Below are 18602 nucleotides of genomic sequence, written 5' to 3' on the forward strand. Positions count from 1 at the left end.
TTACCCACAAGGTCAAGTCCCCATTGACAAAAATGTCATGGTGTTGTGATTGGTTGCAATTCCTGTGCCGGTGCATGTATCAGGTCTCCATGAACTTGGCATTTCTTGCATTTTCTGACAAAGTAATAGGAGTCTCTTTCCATAGACGACCAATAGTATCCAGCGCGTATGATCTTCTTTGCTAGGGAAGGACCGCTTGCGTGAATTCCACAAATTCCTTCATGTACCTCTTCCAAGGCCTTTGTTATCTCACGATGTTCCAGACATTGAAGGAGAGTACCATCAAGACTACGTCGGTATAGGGTTTCAGCAATAATGGTATATCGAGCGGTTTGGCGAATGAAAGTTTTACGTTGGTTATTTGATTGGTTAGGAGGAAGTGTGTGATCGCGGAGGTAGGTGTAGAACTCACCATACCATGGGGATTCAAAACCAAGAAGGTGACATATCATCTCAGATTTGGGGATATCATAAGCGGGAATCCAAAGTTGTTCTACCAAGAACTCGTAGCGTGTTGAATTTTGTGGAAGATCTAGGAGAGATGCGATGGTAGCCATAGCATGAGCAGCTCGATTCTGATCTTTGGGTACCTAATCAAAGGTGATAGTAGTGAATGATGTTTTTAATTTGTCCACCATTTGTTTTTACGGCATGAGTTTGTCATCCTTGGTCTGATATGTATCTATTGCTTTTCGAATGACCAATTGGGAGTCGCCATATACTTGTAGTTCTTGTAACTTCCATTGTATGGCTAGCCTGAGTCCTGTGATCAAGGCCTCATATTCAGCTATGTTGTTTATGCATGGAAATGTGAGCCTATAAGACTTTGGGATGCTATCACCTTGAGGTGTGATAAATAGAATGCATGCCCCCAAGCCATGCCTAGTGTATGAACCATCAAAGTATAGTTTCCATGGTTGTGCTGTTGTGATCACGAATATCTCTTCATCTGAAAAATTGGAAATGAGAGGATGATCGCCTATGAGGGGAGCATCGGCCAACTAATCTGCAATAACTTGGCCTTTAATAGCCTTACGGTCCACATACTCGATGTCAAATTCACTTAGAATCATCACCCATTTGGCCAAGCGACCTATCAATGTTTCTTTGTTGAGTAAGTACTTTAGTGGATCAATCTTTGCAATTAGTTGTACTTTATGTGTTAATAGATAGTGCCTCAGTTTAGTGGTTGCCAAGATTACTGCTAGGCAAGCTCGCTCAATAGGTGTGTAATTGAGTTCATAGCCAACCAGTGTGCGAGAGATGTAGTAAACAGCACACTCTTTCCCTTATGCATTGTGTTGTGCCAGTAGCACTCCTAATGTTGTATTTGTTGTTGATATATAGAGTAGTAGAGGCTTACTTGGATCTGGTGGAATCAGCAATGGTGTATTCATGAGATAGTCCTTAAGCATCTGGAATGCTTGCTAGCATCTAGCATCCCATTGAAAGCGAATGTTCTTGTGTAACAGATGTGTAAAGGGGTGACACTTATCTGCCAGTTGTGCAATGAATCTTCGGATGGATTGTAGTCACCCTTGTAATGTCCTTAGCTGACTGATGTTCTTCGGAGGTGGCATGTCCATGATTGCTTTGACTTTGGTAGGATCAACCTCAATGCCTTTGCTTGAGACAATGTATCCTAGAAGCTTCCCTGAGGTTACTCCAAAGACACATTTCTTTGGGTTGAGTCAAACATGATATTGTTCCAGTCTGTTAAAGATTTTCTCTAATATTTTCAGATGACCTTCTCTTGTTAGTGATTTTGCCAGTAAGTCATCAACATAATCTTCCATTATGGTATGCATCATGTCATGAAAGATGGTGGTCATTTCTCTTTGATAGGTCGCTCCTACATTCTTTAGACCAAAAGGCATGACATTCTAGCAGTATGTGCCCCATGGACATGTGAAGGTCATCTTATGTTGATCCTCAAGTGTGGTCTTTATCTAATTGTACCCTGAAAAGCCATCCATGAGAGAAAGCATGGCATGTCCTGCTATTAGGTCCACTATTATGCCTATGTTTGGTAGGGGGAAGTCATCTTTAGGACATGCTTTGTTCAGATCTCTGAAGTCAGTACAGATACGGATGCCCCAATTTGGTTTGTCGACAGGCACAATATTGAATGGTCTAATAAAACCAACATCTAGGAGTTTCTTAAGTTTTACTTTGACTAGCACTGCAATCTGGGGATGCATCTTGCGAAGTTTCTACTCGACAGGTTTGGCTCCTTCTGCGACGGTGAGATGATGCATGACTAAATCAGGATCAAGCCCAGGCATGTCTGCATATGACCATGCAAAGCTAATATGGCGCTTCTAGGAGAATTCTACAAACTTATGTTGTTCCTGTGGAGTTAAAAGAGATGCCAGATGTATGTGGTGAGGAGTTTCAGGAGTCCCCATGTTGTATTCTTTGGTTTCCTCGATGAGAATTGTTTATCATTCCTATTGTGTACTAGAAGGGAGAATGTCAAACCTTTCATCCTCCGGTGCCTCAAAGAGGTTTTCACCATTGGATGCGCTCTTTCTTTTTACTTTTGTGGGGTCAAACAATGCCACGATGTAGTTTTCACTGGAAGATCCATGTTTTATTATTATATTTTTGCAGTTGAAAAGTTTGGCATCCACCCTGAAGTATGTTGCGCTATTAAGTTCAATGGCGAATCCAGTTTTGTGATCCCCGCTTGGTATGTTATCCCGTAGTTCCAAAAAGTCAATGATCACCTCATCATTTTGGAAATGGTCAAGACATGAGGGATTAGGTTGGTTCCATTCAATTAGTTCAGGATGGATAATGGGCATTACCTCATCGATTAGGTTAAGTTCGTTAGATGTGTTAGTGAGGGTTAAGACGTTGTGGTGAAGGTTGTTGATGGTACTCTCCCTATCAGAATCAGGCATAGGATGTGGCGTAGGGTCTGTGGAAGATGTTTCCAGCTCAAGAACCCAAGAGGTCTTTATCTGTGCTTCTCTGTAAATAGGGATGCCTTTGCAGGGTGGAGGTAGTGATGTGTCTTCCTCATCTACAGTATTAAGCTGGATGGAATCAAATTCCCATTCATGTGAGTCGGTCTCTGAGTCACTTTCCAGTATCCGATTACTATACCATACTGGGATGTCCTTTGAGTTAAACACTGCAGGTGTGATTGGTTTTGTAGATGAAATGATTGGTGTTGCAGGAAGGATTATGGGGATCAATGAATCTGATATGGGGAGTACTGGTAGTGTTGACTATGTTGCTTATGTTGGAACTGTTGGTGTCGTAGATACTGTTGTGGGTTTTGATACAGTTGTTGTTGCTAATGGTGTTATTGATGTTATTGTTGTTGTTGATGGGATCGTTGGTTTGATTGGTGGGATGAAGGGTGTTGTAGATGGTTTTGCTAGGATTTTTAGCCTTAATGGAGCAGTTGGTGTGGTGCGTGGTGCTGTTGATATAACCAAAGGTAACCTCTTTGTAATAAGTTGATATAGTGGTTTGTTGGGTTTCCCTTTGAATCTGAGTTTAGGAAAGATCTCCTTTTGAAAGCCTAGTCCTATGTTATCTTTGGGCTTTAATTCTTGCTACAGCGGTTCATGTCATCCTTGCTTGCAAGGTCCCAAAGCACTCTAACCATCATAACCCATTCTTTTCATAATGAGAAGGCCTTTGCCATATTGATCTGTAGGAAGATTAGCTTGCGGAATATCGATGGTGATCAGATCTTTATAGATCCATTTTGCTAAGTCCTCATCTTTGGTCTCTTCTTCTTGACTCTTTCCAAGGATGAATGGCGTCAAAGTACATGTTGGCTTGTCCAGTGGTGTTTGAAGTAACCATTGAGGTTTGCTATGTGTTCTAGGAGAAGTGGGCATTTTTCCAACACAAAAGAGTTGGTTGAGATTGTATTCCCCATGACCTTCCTCTACTATTTTCATCTCGAGCTTCTCTTGCTTAGGTATAGTGGTGTTTGAACTAGAAAGAGAGGTTGGACTTACATATGGTGTGGATGAGATGGCTTCTCTATTGTTTGGAATGGTAATCTCTGGTTGATGACTTATATTATGACAATATGCAAAGGGGTTTGCATCACCCAGGATTGTAATTTCTACACCATTATGCGGGAACTTGATACACTAATGGTAGGTGGATGGAATGGCTTGCATGGCGTGTATCCAAGGCCTTCCTAATAATAAATTGTATGGCAAAGGAAGGTCCAGAACTTGACAAATGATGTGTTTCACCATAGGGCCCACTTGGATTGGTAGCACCACAGCTCCTTTGGATGAACATGTTTCATCATCATAGGCTTTGATTGTTATCTTCTTGTCGGGATCCACTGATTCAATTGCATATCCCAAAGTTGTGACTAATTGCAGCGTATAGATATTCAGGCCGGCTCCATTATCGATCAAGACTTGCTTGATCCTATGTTGGTTGATAAACCCTTCAATGTGGAGTGAGGCGTTGTGAGGTTGCTGGAAGGATGAGTTGTCACTTTCAGAGAAAGTGAGACAAGGTGATGATCTTAGGTTTCCAACCATAGCTTGGAATTGATCTGTATTTAGGTTTGCAGGGACTGATGCCTCTTGGAGAGCTTGATCTAAGATTGTTTTATGGGATGGAGATAGGCACAATAGCTCTAAGATAGATATTAGTGCGGACGTTTTATCTAATTGGTCCACAAGGTTATACTGCTTTGGGATAGATGGGGTGCCTTGTGGAGCTTCTTTTATGGTAATCTTATCACGACGTGTAACAACATTGCAAGTGGAGCTGGGTTTTTTTATGGTAATAGTTGCAATTTGTTCACTGGCATCATATAGGTGATTCACAGTGTAATTATACGCGGCTTGCATATAATCAGTGGTATCTGTGTTTCTCCCTGAAGTGGAAGGACCCCTTTGATCTTGGGATGGAAGTGGATTTTTGAACATAAGTTGATCATTGTTTGTTGTTTTTGGGTCATATCCTTCGATTTCGATTTCACCTCAGTCAATAAGATCCTGAATAAGATCTTTCAATCTATGACAATTGCTTGTCTTATGCCCTTTCCCTTGATGGAAATCGCAATGTTTAGTATCCCTCCACCATGAAGGTTTGACTTGAGGTTCATAATTTGATGTTTTGGGTAAGGTCACTAGATTTTGAGAAACCAACTGACGTAACACTGTTTCAATGGGTTCCCCCAAGGGAGTGTATGTTCATTTTGGTTTAAAGTTTTGTTGACGTTGTTTGGGTTCCTCTTGAAATGTATTGTGTCCTTGATTTGGAGGAGGAACTATGTTATTCTTGGGTGAAGGGGTCTATCCCACAAATCGGACCACAGGTTGTGCACTTTTGATAGTTCTTGCATCCACAACCCCATCACTGATGACATTTTTGTTTTTTTTCCAGAAGTTAGGCTTGTCACTATTGAAGCATGGGCGAGGGCCATCCTTTGGTTCATTGTATATCTTGATAAGCCCTTTTTTTATGAGAGCTTGTTCACATTTTAAACCTTTGGTGATCATGTCATTGAAAGAGTCTATGTCTTTTACGTCTAGGTGAAATTCCATTTCGTCGTTTAAGTTGGAAATAAATATTTCCACCAGTTCTTGTTCAGATAACTAAAGAGAACGTCTGCTAGACATTTGATGCCATCATTGCAGAAAAACTAAAAATAGGTCGCCTGGTTTTTGCTTAGTGTTACACAGATCAGCCATGGTGATATCACGTTCAATGTTGTGTGAGTAATGTGCCAGGAACTTCTAAACTAGTTCTTCGAAGGTCCTAATGCCACCTGGTAGTCGAGAAAACCATGATGTGGTTATTCCTTCCAAACTTTGGGGAAAGAGTCACATTAGGTATGTGTCCTTGTATGCCATTTCGAGGCAAGCTGAATGGAATTCTCTAACATGATCATGAGGATCTCCTTTTCCTCTATACTTTTCGAACTTAGGTGTTTCAAACCCTCGTGGAAAAGGTGGCATATGTAGATTCCTATCAAAGGGATAGGGAAAAATATCATTAAGCGAAAACTGGTTAGTTTTCACACCACTATGAAGTTGTTGGGCGAGATTTTTGACTTGTTGCCGCAACATGTCTATTTCATTTGGAGGAGGAGGAGGAGGTGGGGGATTACCTTGATGAAGGTTATATCTGATGTGATCTCGACCTCTTTCATCATCATTACGACTTTGGTGTTATGATGCTTGTCTTAGTTGTGCAACATCAAATTCAGAGGGTAGTTTAGCCCCCTCTTGAGCAAGTCTTAAAAAGTGAGCATCAGCATTGCTCCTGAGTATTTCATCAAAAAGTCTATTAAAGAGAGGGTTGTGTTGTGCCCTTTCTATTACCGCAGGAGTAGGAGTACTTGGATTTTCATCATTCGTGTTTCCTCCAAGGACTTCTTGGAATTCATTGATATTTTCCTCCTCTTCCTCTTCAATTTCTTGTTGTCTAGACCTTGATTTGGTATAAGCCATTTTGTTTATAAGTTTTTGTTGAAGTTTAATGAAAATGATGATGAGTTGGTGATGAAATGAAAGATTGATGTTTGGTGAAGTGTTTTGCATATGAATCTCTAGCACTAAAGGTAGATGGTACCAAAGTTCTTTCTTGAATTGCTTGTTGTGTTTGATTGACAAAGTTTGATGTGATAAGGTTTAGAGAAATCTAAGATGTATTATAGACTCAACTACCTAGTAATGAGAGGATTGCACTCATAAACTAGTTTTAACCTACGTAGAAATGTTTCTTAAGATAAGTTTATCCTAGATGTAGAGACACTCTAAAAAGTGATGTCTTGTGTTTGATTCAAGCAATATCGAAATAGAACTTAGGAAAAAAAAAACTTTTGATGTTTTGAGAGTTGGAATGGATTTGATGAGATATGAATATGATAATGGATGAGATGTTTAACTTCAATAGAAACTTTGTGTTACAAAAGGAACAAACTGTTCCTCTTCTTGTTTAGGGGTTGGTGGTTCTTCCCTAGCTGAGTTATATGTGATACAAATATCTGGAAAGAAGGCAGGATTGATCTTGCCTCCCTTATTTTGATGATAACTCAAAGCTCTATATTTAGTAAAAGCTCTGCGGTTTAATGACTCTTGATCAAACTCGTTTGATTTCCCTTGAAGGTATAGATGCATGTGATGCAAGAAGGTTCTATGAGAGACACATATTTGTCTATTAAGATAGAAGAATTTCCTCCTTTTGATAGAAGTCTTTGAGCTCAATGGTCTTTTCTGCAAGTTGATGTGTTGATGAAGATTCTTCTTTCTCAAGATGTGAAGAATGGTCATATAGTTTGATACTTTTTGTTGTTTCTCTTTGTTTTGGATCTTTTGTGTTTCTGAAAATGTTTGTGTTGGATATTTGGGTTTATGATGTTTCTTTGACAAGAAAACAAAGAAAGCACACAAAAACAAGAATGTTGCCTCAAAAGGCACAAGGAAGTATGGGTCTAGATCAACCCAATCTTTTGAACTTTTTATGACCCTTTCCTTCAAATGTATTTTAGGTGTTTTTTTTCAAAGCCTGAAGTTGGCTCAATTTGTACTGGTCTTGACTCAAAAATGAAAACGCTTGAAACACTCTTTATCCCTAAGGTCAAATGGCCAGTTGCGATAATTTCAGCCCACATCTTGATATTCCTTCGACTTTGGTACTACATACCTTATGAATCTCGTCGTGGCAGGTAAGGATGTGATAGACTAAGTCTTGTGCGAGCATAACAAATAGATGATCCCTATGATAGGGGAGTCACCACTTTTATCGAGCTACAAGTAACCTTTCAAAAAGTTATGTTTCTACTCAAGGAAATATGTATGGTGAGTATCTTGGGAGCAAAACCTTCGATGCTCTTGCACTGAATTTATCACAAATATCCTCAATAAATAGAGCGGGTGGGCTACTACATAAAGGTGTTTAATAATTTTCGATGTCTTTAAACATAAGTTCATTCTGCAGTGACTCACTTAAGAGCCTTGTAACTTGTGGTGGGGCCCATTTGTCCTTTCGGCAAGTTACACTGTAGGAACAGCTATACCCAAGGCTACAGCTTTCACTCACACCTAATTTCTATAGCGGCTTGAAGGATTTACCGCGCGGGGTTGTTCCCAAGAGTGATGTGTCTCTTGGCAGGCCTCTCTTAAAAAGGTAAACTTTTGAGTGTTACTAACACTTTTCTCTTGCATCTAGGACCACGAAAGCCAAGGGAGGATAGTGTGTGTTAGAAGTAGGACCACTCTATAGATTTTGCACAAGCATGCCAAACACAAAAGACACTTGTTCTTTTTAACCCATCATCGCAATGTGATCTATTTGCTACTTGGAGATGTTGCTCCAACAACCATGGTGTTCTTTTTAGCCAAGATAGCAAAATGAAGTGTTCATTTTATCCAAGATTGCAAAATTATTGTTCTCTTTTAAACTCGAAAAATAACAAATTGATCGTTCTTTTTAGCCCATATTGCAAGATGTGAATGTTCATTTTAGCCAAGATTGCAAAAATGATAGTTCGTTATAATCCAAGATAGCAATGTGATTGTTCTTTTTAGACTCAAAAAAATAACAAGTTGATTGTTCTTTTTAGCCCATATTGCAAGATGTGAATGTTCGTTTTAGCCAAGATTGCAAAAATGATAGTTCGTTTTAATCCAAGATAGCAATGTGATTGTTCTTTTTAAACTCAGAAAAATAACAAGTTGATTGTTCTTTTTAGCCCATATTGCAAGATGTGAATGTTCGTTTTAGCTAAGATTGCAAAAATGATAGTTCGTTTTAATCCAAGATAGCAATGTGATTGTTCATTTTTAGAGCAAGATAGCAAAATGAAGACAATGTGAATGACTATCCTAGGATTGATCAATTTTTCCAATTAGAACATGTTAAGGAAAAAAAATTTGCAAATTTGACACTTTCAACACCTGCAACAATATGTTAGAAAGACGCTCCTTATGTCCTGCACAAGATGTAAACCCAAAATTAAATTAATCATATTAACACAAATCGCACTAACAAACAAATTAGATCTAAATTAATAAAACTAATTTAAATCTAATCGAAAACTAAATTAAAAACTAATTTAAAATCTAAATTAGAACTAAATGAAAGACTAATTTAGAAAAATCTTAATTTAAAGATTACTTTAAAAAAAATAAAAAAATCTAATTTTAAATAAAAACTATTTTAAGAAATTAAAAAAAAAACTATTCTAAAAGACTAATTAAACAAATAAAATTTAAACAACTAATTTAAAAGTCTATTCTAAAAAAGAAACCATTTAATAAAAAAAAAAACATTTTAAACAACTAACTAAAAAGGCTTATTCAAAAAAAAAAAAAAAACCTAATTTAAAAGCAAAATTCTATTCTTTCACGTCGGATTCACCAAATGATGTCATGGAAATAGGGACAAGGAAACAACAAAGTTTAATGTTAATAAGTTAGTTTCAAACATAAAACCAAAACAAAGAACTAAAAACCATTCCAAACATATCAAAAGAGATTTCAAAAAGCGTGAAAGAAGTTTAACAAAACAAAAGAAAGGAGAAGAGCCTCCCTAAGATGCTTCCATGATGTCTTTTGATGCGTCTACCTTATTTCTCCCCTCTCCAAGTCCCAAATGAGTGTAGCTCTCAGCTCAGCTTTTAGCACTAGCCATGGATGTCATATGGATATTCAAGATGGTTGGATGTGATAAACAAATGCTATGCAAGTGTAGATAGTGATGCTATGAAAAAGCTCTATGCTAATACCAGTATAACAACAATACTCTAATGCTTCCTTCTTTGCTTGAAGAGAAGGGTTCTATTTATAGAAGAAATAGGGAAATGAAGGGTTAAGATTGAGCAATCTTAACAAGGATTAGGATTGAAAGATATTCAATCCATGTGAGACTTTCAACCCAATCCCATATTGAAAAGTGTCACCATGAGGAGGCTTGAGAGGAGAGATAAGGAATATTAAATGCTTGAGGGGACATGATGGTTACCCTGGGGGGTTGGGTTAGGGTTAGGTTAATGGATATTCCTTTTATCCAAGGGATAAATGAATGTGCAAGGGTTAAATAGTTACCTTAGTCAAAGAAATAAATGATTTGAAGAGACCCATGAGTCAAAAGGATGGTTAAGTTAGAGGAAAGTCTCTAAACAAAGGTAAAAGGTGAGTTAACCATAAATGGTTATATAAGAGCCTTTAATGGTTTGAAAGACGTTAGAGGTTAACCATTTGAAGACATAAAGCCTTTAATGGTTATTGAAAACTTTGGAGGTTTTTGAGAAGTGAGTTCCTTTTATTTAGGAATGTGACAATGATTAGGATAGGATTAGACTAATTAGGAGGAGTTAGAAGAATCTAGAAGAGATTTAAGCATGCAAGTGGATTTTGTAGGAGAATGCAAGTGGGAGGAATTTTAAGATTTTCAATTGAAATAAAATCATTTATTTCAATTAAATGGTGTAATTTGCATTTGGATAGATATTTAAATAAATATTAATTTATTTAAATGTGAATGTGAATTTTGGATTTTATTTAAATAAATCTTAAGTTATTTACATGAGAAAAAGGAAAATAAAGCATTAAATGTTTGAAGACTTTGAGGGAAACCATTAAAGGCTTGAGAAGACTCTAGAAGGAAGCCATTAAGTTTGAAGACTTTAAGGAAAACCATTAAAGGCTTAAGAAGACTCTAGAAGGAAGCCATTAAGTTTGAAGACTTTAAAGGAAACCATTAAAGGCTTGAGAAGACTCTAGAAGGAAGTCATTAAGTTTGAAGACTTTAAGGGAAACCGTTAAAGGTTTCAAGTGGGTGAGGATAAATAAGATTTTAAATAAATAATTTATTTTGTGCAACTTGCATTTGTAGGAAAATGCAAGTGGGTGGAGGATAAAGGTGATTTAAATAAATGTGAGAGATGGGATTTTGGGGGATTTAAATAAATATTAATTTATTTAAATGTGAGAGAAGATTTAATTAAACAAATATGATTTATTTATTTAATTAATGGTCTGAATTTGGTTAAGTGAATTTTTTCAAATAAATTGAATAATTTGTTTAATTAATAGGAGAAGAGGGTTAAGATGAATTAATTAAATATTAATTTTATTAATTATTGATTGATGGTTAAATAATCAAATAAATACTAAATATTCATTTAATTAAGTGGACAGCTTTATGTGACTACACCAAGTAGAAAACATCACTTACTAATAGGCATATCATCCATTCAACTTGTCATTGTTGATTTGTCTTACATTTGATTGGATGATATTGAATTGTGTTGCATCATTTCATTGTACAATATGATGAAGTTAGGACTAAAGCATCAAAGATTGATGAACCAACAAATAGATTTGAATTCGTTTAAAATTTGCTAACAGTAACTACATTTATTTGGTCTTTGTTGTGTTTAATCCTTTTCTACATTCTTTGACTGTGTTATTGGTGAATGAACCTTAAAATATTTTAATGGTTGCACACATTCATGGTAGAAATGATGGTACACATTCATAGAGGAAATGATAAATTATTGAACATAATGTTACTTAAGATGTTGTGTTCAAGTTGAGTTTGAAACACAACTTGATTATTTGGTAAGAAAGTTGACAACTTGATTATTTGGTAAGAAAGTTGACAAGTCATATTAATATTAAAAACATTAGAATTTTATTAAATTCTTATTTTATTATTAATAACTATGTATGTTTTTGTCATAATTGATATGCTTACATATAAAATTAATGTATGTCATGTCAAATCCAAACAAACAACAATGAGTCTAAATAATGTCATATCACAATATTGACAAAAGATTTTGTAAAATTGAAATGACCACCTATTCTGAAACACTTGTTCTATTTATTATATATTTTAAAATCAAACATAATTACATCAGTTATAATGAATACTTACACTTTCTCTTTCAATTTATAGTTGAAGTTTTTATAAACATATATTATATTTTTTAGACATCTTTTAACTTCTTGTAACATTGTTAGTCTCTATGACAACTATAAGAACCCATCACAACCAGGCCCTAGGCGAGCCCTTTTACCTGAATTTTTTTCAGTCGTTTCTTAATTGCTTTCTTCTGTGATTAAGAAAATCTTTTTCACTTCTGCATTCTTTTAGTTATCAATGCAGGATGATTTGCACGGTAATTTGTGTCAAAACTCTATCAATATTCAGTCAACTCTGTATTTGTAGAATGTTATTTTGAATCTAACAAGGATATGTCACATTTCAACATATCTAAATGCAAAAGCATTTTAAAGCTGAGAATCAATTAAAATTTTAATACCACATTCCCAAAATTTTAGATATTTGGTATCCACTGCTGGCTTAAACTCAATTTGTTCATATATTTTATATATTTGGTATCCACTGCTGGCTTAAAATCAATTTGTTCATTACCTTCTAATCATTCGAGCAAAATGTTTCTAAAAGGCTTCATATCCTCCCTCGTCTTCAAAGCAGATCTATGCATTGTCTGACTCTAGATCCGATACATCTTTACCAAATGCAGTTTTGCATAGTTAAGATCATGACACCTAGAAGGTTGTGTATCTTTACTCTGGATGGGAGTTTCAACTGTAATATGAATGGAGGTGCAAGGAGAACAACTCTTAGAGGCAAGTGAAGCTTTACCTATGGAGGCAGCTGATATAAAGCGACTGAAACAGCACATGGAGCACGGTTAAACCTGCAAATTTTTTGAAGTGCGGGTAAATCATTTACTTGACATGGGAGTCAGGTTGAGCCTGTAGTCTTTTTCTAAAATGCAGATAGATTGTTTGTTTACTCGATGTGACAGTGAGGTTGACCCAGCTCTTTTCTTTACTGTAGATCAAGCTTCTTCTTAACCTATAGCTAATTCGTTTGAAATGTTGAGTAGAATAGTATAACTAACCACTCTGGCTCGGTTCTAGATGAAACTACTCGTCTTCAGCTGAGTGCACTGATCTTCACTACTTTACTTACGAATCTCATGGAGGACATTTGAAGGATATTGTTCAACAGGGATCCTGATGGTCTAGATAGATTTAGATGATGAGGGTTAGAGATAGTTCAGATCATGCAACCAACTGGAATGCATTGCAAGGTTTTCTTATATCTGCTATATCGTTAGATATGTTTTACTGGTTTTCTTAGTGGCCTCTTACAAAATAATAATCTATCCACAAGAATTACTTTGACTTGACATACCAAGAGTAAAACTAACCAAAAATTTAGTGGGCTTGATCAATCTATCAGTCAGAATTCATCAAAATATTATACAAATAAGTATTACTTTGGATTAACAGACAATGAGAATATAAACCCAAAATGAGTCGCCTGATACTTCACATAATTTAAATTCTGTATAGAAACGCATCTGGATTAGTACGGCATCTCTCTCCTCAACATACAAGAAGGTTAAATGTATAAGCTGGAGTTAATATCTTCATACAAAAAGTATCCAACATTAACTGCTAACTAGTTCTCATCTAAGGAATCGGATACATTTGATTGACAGTAATAAAGACACATGAATGTTACAAAGAACTATTAAATAAAAGCATAGCTTTAACATAATGCAGTGCAAAGAACTGTTTAAACTTCAAGTGGTGGCCCTGATTTGTACTTTATTTGTGCATATATCTGAGTGATGTTACTCATGGAATAAACCAGTGAGGTTTATCACGCTAGCACAATCTATTCAGCTACATTTTGTCCCGCAAACCATACAGTCATTGCATTTTGTAAATGCTTGCAGCCTCAATCAGGAATCATACCATCTAAATGATTTTGCTCACTGTCCAATTAATCACAGAGGTCTATCAAAAGAGTACTTAGTTTTTTTAAGCATATGTGACATAAACATCTCTATATTACATTATCCATGTTTAAGAATTTTATCACGAAAGCAATAAATCTTCTCCATGGTTAAAGTTGTAAGTTTTTGAATTATGGATATTCCACGACAAATTCTATTTAGGTAAAACTGCTTGAGAGACCACCTCTGAATACAAATCAGATAACCGATATTTGTCTACCACTACCTCATATTTCCCCCTGTTTTCTATCAATCATAAAGAAATCATACCAAGGCCTCACCCCATACCCCATATAGAAGAGAATGCCACTAAATTTACAATTCAACGAGGGGTTAATAATTGGCGAGTGATACACCAAAAATAGAACTTTTACAAAGAAGGTATTACTGAAAAATATCAAGATAGTTACGATGGCAGAGATCAGCAAATGTGCTTTAAGCACTGCCATTCAACCATTTGGTGATATCATTCAATCATATTCACCCATCCTGCAAAATTCATACCTTACCAAAAAAATGCAAATTCTCAAGCCACCGATCAATAACCTATAACTACTACTAAAGAAAAAGATGTCAGTTGAGTATACAACACATTACCATAAGAGGTACTTCCCACATAGCCTTTGGATGGCACAAGTTAATTTATATGGGTACTTGAGTGGAAGGCAAAAATAAACCACATTGTATGATGTAAAATATTGCAAAACTCTTTCGCATTTAGATTGCAAGAATGTGTAACTCCACCCTCCTGTTGTTTGGCTTCAACCAGCAAACTCAATAAACTACAGTCTGCATAAATTGAAAGTCGTTACTTGGCGCAAGATACAGATTTTCTCTACCAAATGTGCAAACAAAATTGAGACCTCAAAGTCATGGCAATGCCCCCTATTGAAGTGAAAGATAATACACACCCTGCCCCATTGATAGGATATACAAATATTTGCTCAGAATTTGGACACTATGCAGAGTAGTCTCCTCTTCAAAAAACATAAAGAATGTCTCAAGAGGCTCAGTTCACCATTGTAACTGTCAAATTGTATGTTACATTCATATTTTCCATAGAACAGGTTCAAGCCATTAAGACTGGAGGTCATTGACATCAGAAAAATTCAGTATTCTTATGCTGCTCTACAATTTTCCTCACCTACAGTCCTCATCTTTAATCACTTGAAGTAATTCCAATGGGGTTGCTGCAGGATCCAATTCCATGCATCCTTTGGGTATATCCTCAGCTTCCTCTCCGGTAAGTATCCTTGCAGGAACCTGATGTGAAAATCTAAAAAGTTCTTTCTTTGGCACCCATCGAACTGTCCCAGGATCTACTTGCTTTTTAAACACAGTCTTGTATCCAGCTACTTTAACAAGAGGAATGACACTCACACCAAGCTCCTCTGTGAAATCAGTTTCGACTTGTACCATATCATACTTGTGTCTGACTTCTTCTGGAGTAGATTGATTCCATATCGGAGACCATTCACGATAAAGAGCCCAAACATCACTCTTCCTGGGGAAAATTTTTATAATTCCCCTTGGACCTTTCTCCCATTTAATAATATGAGAAAAAACATTGAGATTATCTTGGTTTCTCCCCTTTCCTGCTCTAAAATCTCCAGATGTTTTTGTAAACCCAGCATCTATCCACTCAATAGGAGCAAGATCATTATTGTTCCTTGCATCCAACCAGCTAATTTGAAGTTTGAATGGGTTTAAAGAGGCAACCTTTTGAATCAATGCATAAAACCGGGGCATTCCATCATCATCGTCATATGCAGCCCACACCTGATTTTCCTTAAAGCATTCTTCTGTCCTATCTCTGTCAAAGTCATAAAAATCAGGATCTGGAACAGTCATAGACACTGGATCGGCAACCTTGGCATCTGGGTCATCTAAGGAATTTCCTGAATGAATGATGTCATTGAGCTTAGTGGCCTTTTTTGCATCATCTGCTTGCTGCACCCCAGGAATGTTTTGAGTTTCTCTCATCTCAGTTTTAACCGCCTTTGACTCTTCCTCACTGCAGGTAATCGGTAAGGAAGCACTTGCCTTTGCTGCTGCTGCACGCTCTGCAGTCCTTTTCCACTCATGAAGATGTTTTCGGATATCCATCCTTGCCTTCTCCATCAACACATTACGGATGTCATGTGATGAGAAATCCCTATTCCATTGAGGCTTGCCTAGTGCTTTGCTAAATTTACTTACGTTTGGGGTCTTAACATTACATGAATCCCAGGCTCCTTGCTTCTGCTCATCTTTATGTAAACCATTATAGCCATTATTTGTCTTTTCACCAGCAGCATCAACTCTGCTGTCAAAATTCATCCCAGCTTGATAAGATTTATGCCCTGATGTACCACACATACCTTTTCCATTCATCTCCACATGCATCTGCATAAATTCTTCTTCAGCAGAATCATCAGAATCATCATATGAATCACTATCTGTTTTGCGTTTTCTCTTCTTCTTGGACTTTAACATGCCCTTGGTAGCTGCCATTTGCACTGAAGTCCCCTGGTTGGTACCAGGAAATATACTTCCAGGTACATGTCTTGAATGTTTTTCAGTTGAAGATTTCTTTAAGTGACTGTGTTTTCTCTGTAATTGATCCTTCATTTTTGCTGCTGCCTGAGCCTCCTCACGCTCTCTTCTCACTTTCTCATAAGTCTGCTGTACAACATTTGCTGCTGCTGCAGCTGTGGCAGATGAAACAGTCGCCGCACCTACTGGCCTTGTAAAAGGACGCCAAGGATTATTAAGATTTTGATACGAATCAACTCTTGGTCCACTCGCAAACCCTGCAGTTCCCGTGCCATAAGCAGAGTGGTTTGGATAATTTTGTTGCCCTTGGCTAGGTCGGGGATTAGAAGACCACTGGAAACCGGAAGGAGTGGGTTCACTCATGTTGTTTGCTGTTGTCTCTACAGCACAAAAAGCCTTCTTGCAATTTGGGCACAACAGATTCTGATTTTCATACACTCGGAGATACTCATATTGCATCTTGCAAAAGGGGCAGGCAGTCCAAAATGTGGTTGTCCTCTGCTGAGGTGGAGGTCTTGGGGCAAGTGGAGTTGGCCGAGGCATAGGACCAGTTGGAGGATTATGTGTGGGAGCAGACGCAGTAGTAGGAGGATGAGCAGTCGTTTGAGCATGAGCAGGTTGCCGCGTAGGGCAGCGAGTGAAACTGTTGAATACATTGAAATTGTAGAACCCATTATTAACACTAGAAGCATTACCATCAGGGCATGTGGTCGACGCTGGTTTCTGTGGTTGCGAAGGCCTCTGCTGAAACCCTTTTCTTTTCTGATCATAAGAAAGTCTCTTCACTCTGTCTGAGAGTATGCTCCACGCCTCAGACAAAATCTTGAAAGCGCCATCTGCTCCAACAGACTTATTCTTATCCGGATGGAGGAGCAGAGCCAATTTTCTGTACTGCTTTCTCACAGTGGCTTCATCAGCAAATTGATTAACGTTAAGTATCCCATACCAATCCATGTCCCCATTGACTTTATTCTCTGCAGCAATGTGGACCTCCAAAGCAGCCATCATCTGGGCCAGCCCATCCAACTCGGGGTACAAATGGTGTGCCTTGAGAGCAAACTTTTGAGCACCCATAAGGTCTCTTCCGACAAACTTCTTCTCTGCAATCTCTTTCGCCCTTACCGCCTCATCCTTATTACACTCCATTGCCAATTAATACCTTCCTACTTATGACAACCCAATTCGATTAACCAGCCTACTGTCTAATGTTTACTGTGTAACCTTTACTGTCTCTTTCAGACTCTCATCACATCACCTATCACACTAAACCATCCCCACGCAGTATTTGACAACAGGCCCTTGTCCGAAACTAAACTTTAGGGTTTCAACAAAAAAATACAAAATTGACAGGAACGAAGCATAAGAGTACCTCTATAATTGAAAGCACGATTCGAACTGAAAATCTGGATGCACCTCTCGCCAATGAAAAACATGCAAGCCCGCATGCATCAGATATGAACAAAACCCTGGCCAGAAAATTCTTGCCATTCAATCCGCGTCAAAAAATTGAAGGCTGATCTGCATGAACTGTGCGCTGAAGTGGTCGAGAAAAAAAAATGAAAACCAAAACCCTAGTCGGATGGATCTCCGTCTCCTCTGCACCTCCCACAGCAAAAACTAATTCAGCGCAATGCTCCCGCCACCCGCCGAAAGATGTCTATAACGGCGCACTCTCAGATTTTCTGGAAACATAATAAATGTCTCCGATCAAAGATCAGAGCACAACACATCCATAACCACACCTTGCCATTTCCATTTGCAATTCAACTGCGAATCTCTCCTCAATTTGAAACACCCACAAACACAAAAACTAACCCCGCTTTAACCAGACTTCTTAACCTTCGGTGCTCCAATGCTCCCGGTTATCCTCCTCCCTCAAAAATTCAAAACTTTAAAATACCCAAAATAAAATTTATAAACGCTACCTATCATTTTTTTTACTTTGCCCTTACTTAGCATCCATACACCTTAACTCTACTCCATGGTAAGGTTAAAGCTGCTCACTTTAACTTCACCCTGTGGTTAGGTTATAGCCTACCTTTGCCTTTAAAACCATTGTAACCATCTTGTGGATGGGAAATCTTGACCTCAAGGTTAGAAAATAACTATGGTTACTTTAACTTGGGTTAACTCACCCCTGGTTTGAGAATTTTTTTTGTTATGATTGTGGAATTCATTAATTATTAAAAAATAGAGAGTATTCTCTTATTTGTTTATGTAAGTTGGGTGGGGCCCACTAAATTTAATATGAGAAAGCAAAATGTGTAGGGCTTTCTTT

At 37.4% G+C, this 18602-nt stretch overlaps 1 protein-coding gene across 1 annotated transcript; it reads right to left on the reverse strand.

Annotated features, from left to right (window-relative positions):
• Positions 1-14470: 14470 nt before the first annotated feature.
• Positions 14471-18213, reverse strand: LOC131038490 (uncharacterized). The gene has a single exon (XM_057970928.2). It carries the CDS (start codon positions 17468-17470, stop codon positions 14930-14932), a length of 2541 nt encoding a protein of 846 aa, XP_057826911.2. The 5' UTR covers positions 17471-18213; the 3' UTR covers positions 14471-14929.
• Between the last annotated feature and the right edge of the window lie 389 nt (positions 18214-18602).

The sequence above is a fragment of the Cryptomeria japonica genome, chromosome 10 (genome assembly GCF_030272615.1).
Source record: "Cryptomeria japonica chromosome 10, Sugi_1.0, whole genome shotgun sequence".
NCBI lineage: Eukaryota > Viridiplantae > Streptophyta > Pinopsida > Cupressales > Cupressaceae > Cryptomeria > Cryptomeria japonica.

Excerpts from the sequence above, each read along its gene's own strand:
- LOC131038490 (XM_057970928.2), bottom strand. The coding sequence starts at position 17,470 with ATGGAGTGTAATAAGGATGAGGCGGTAAGGGCGAAAGAGATTGCAGAG.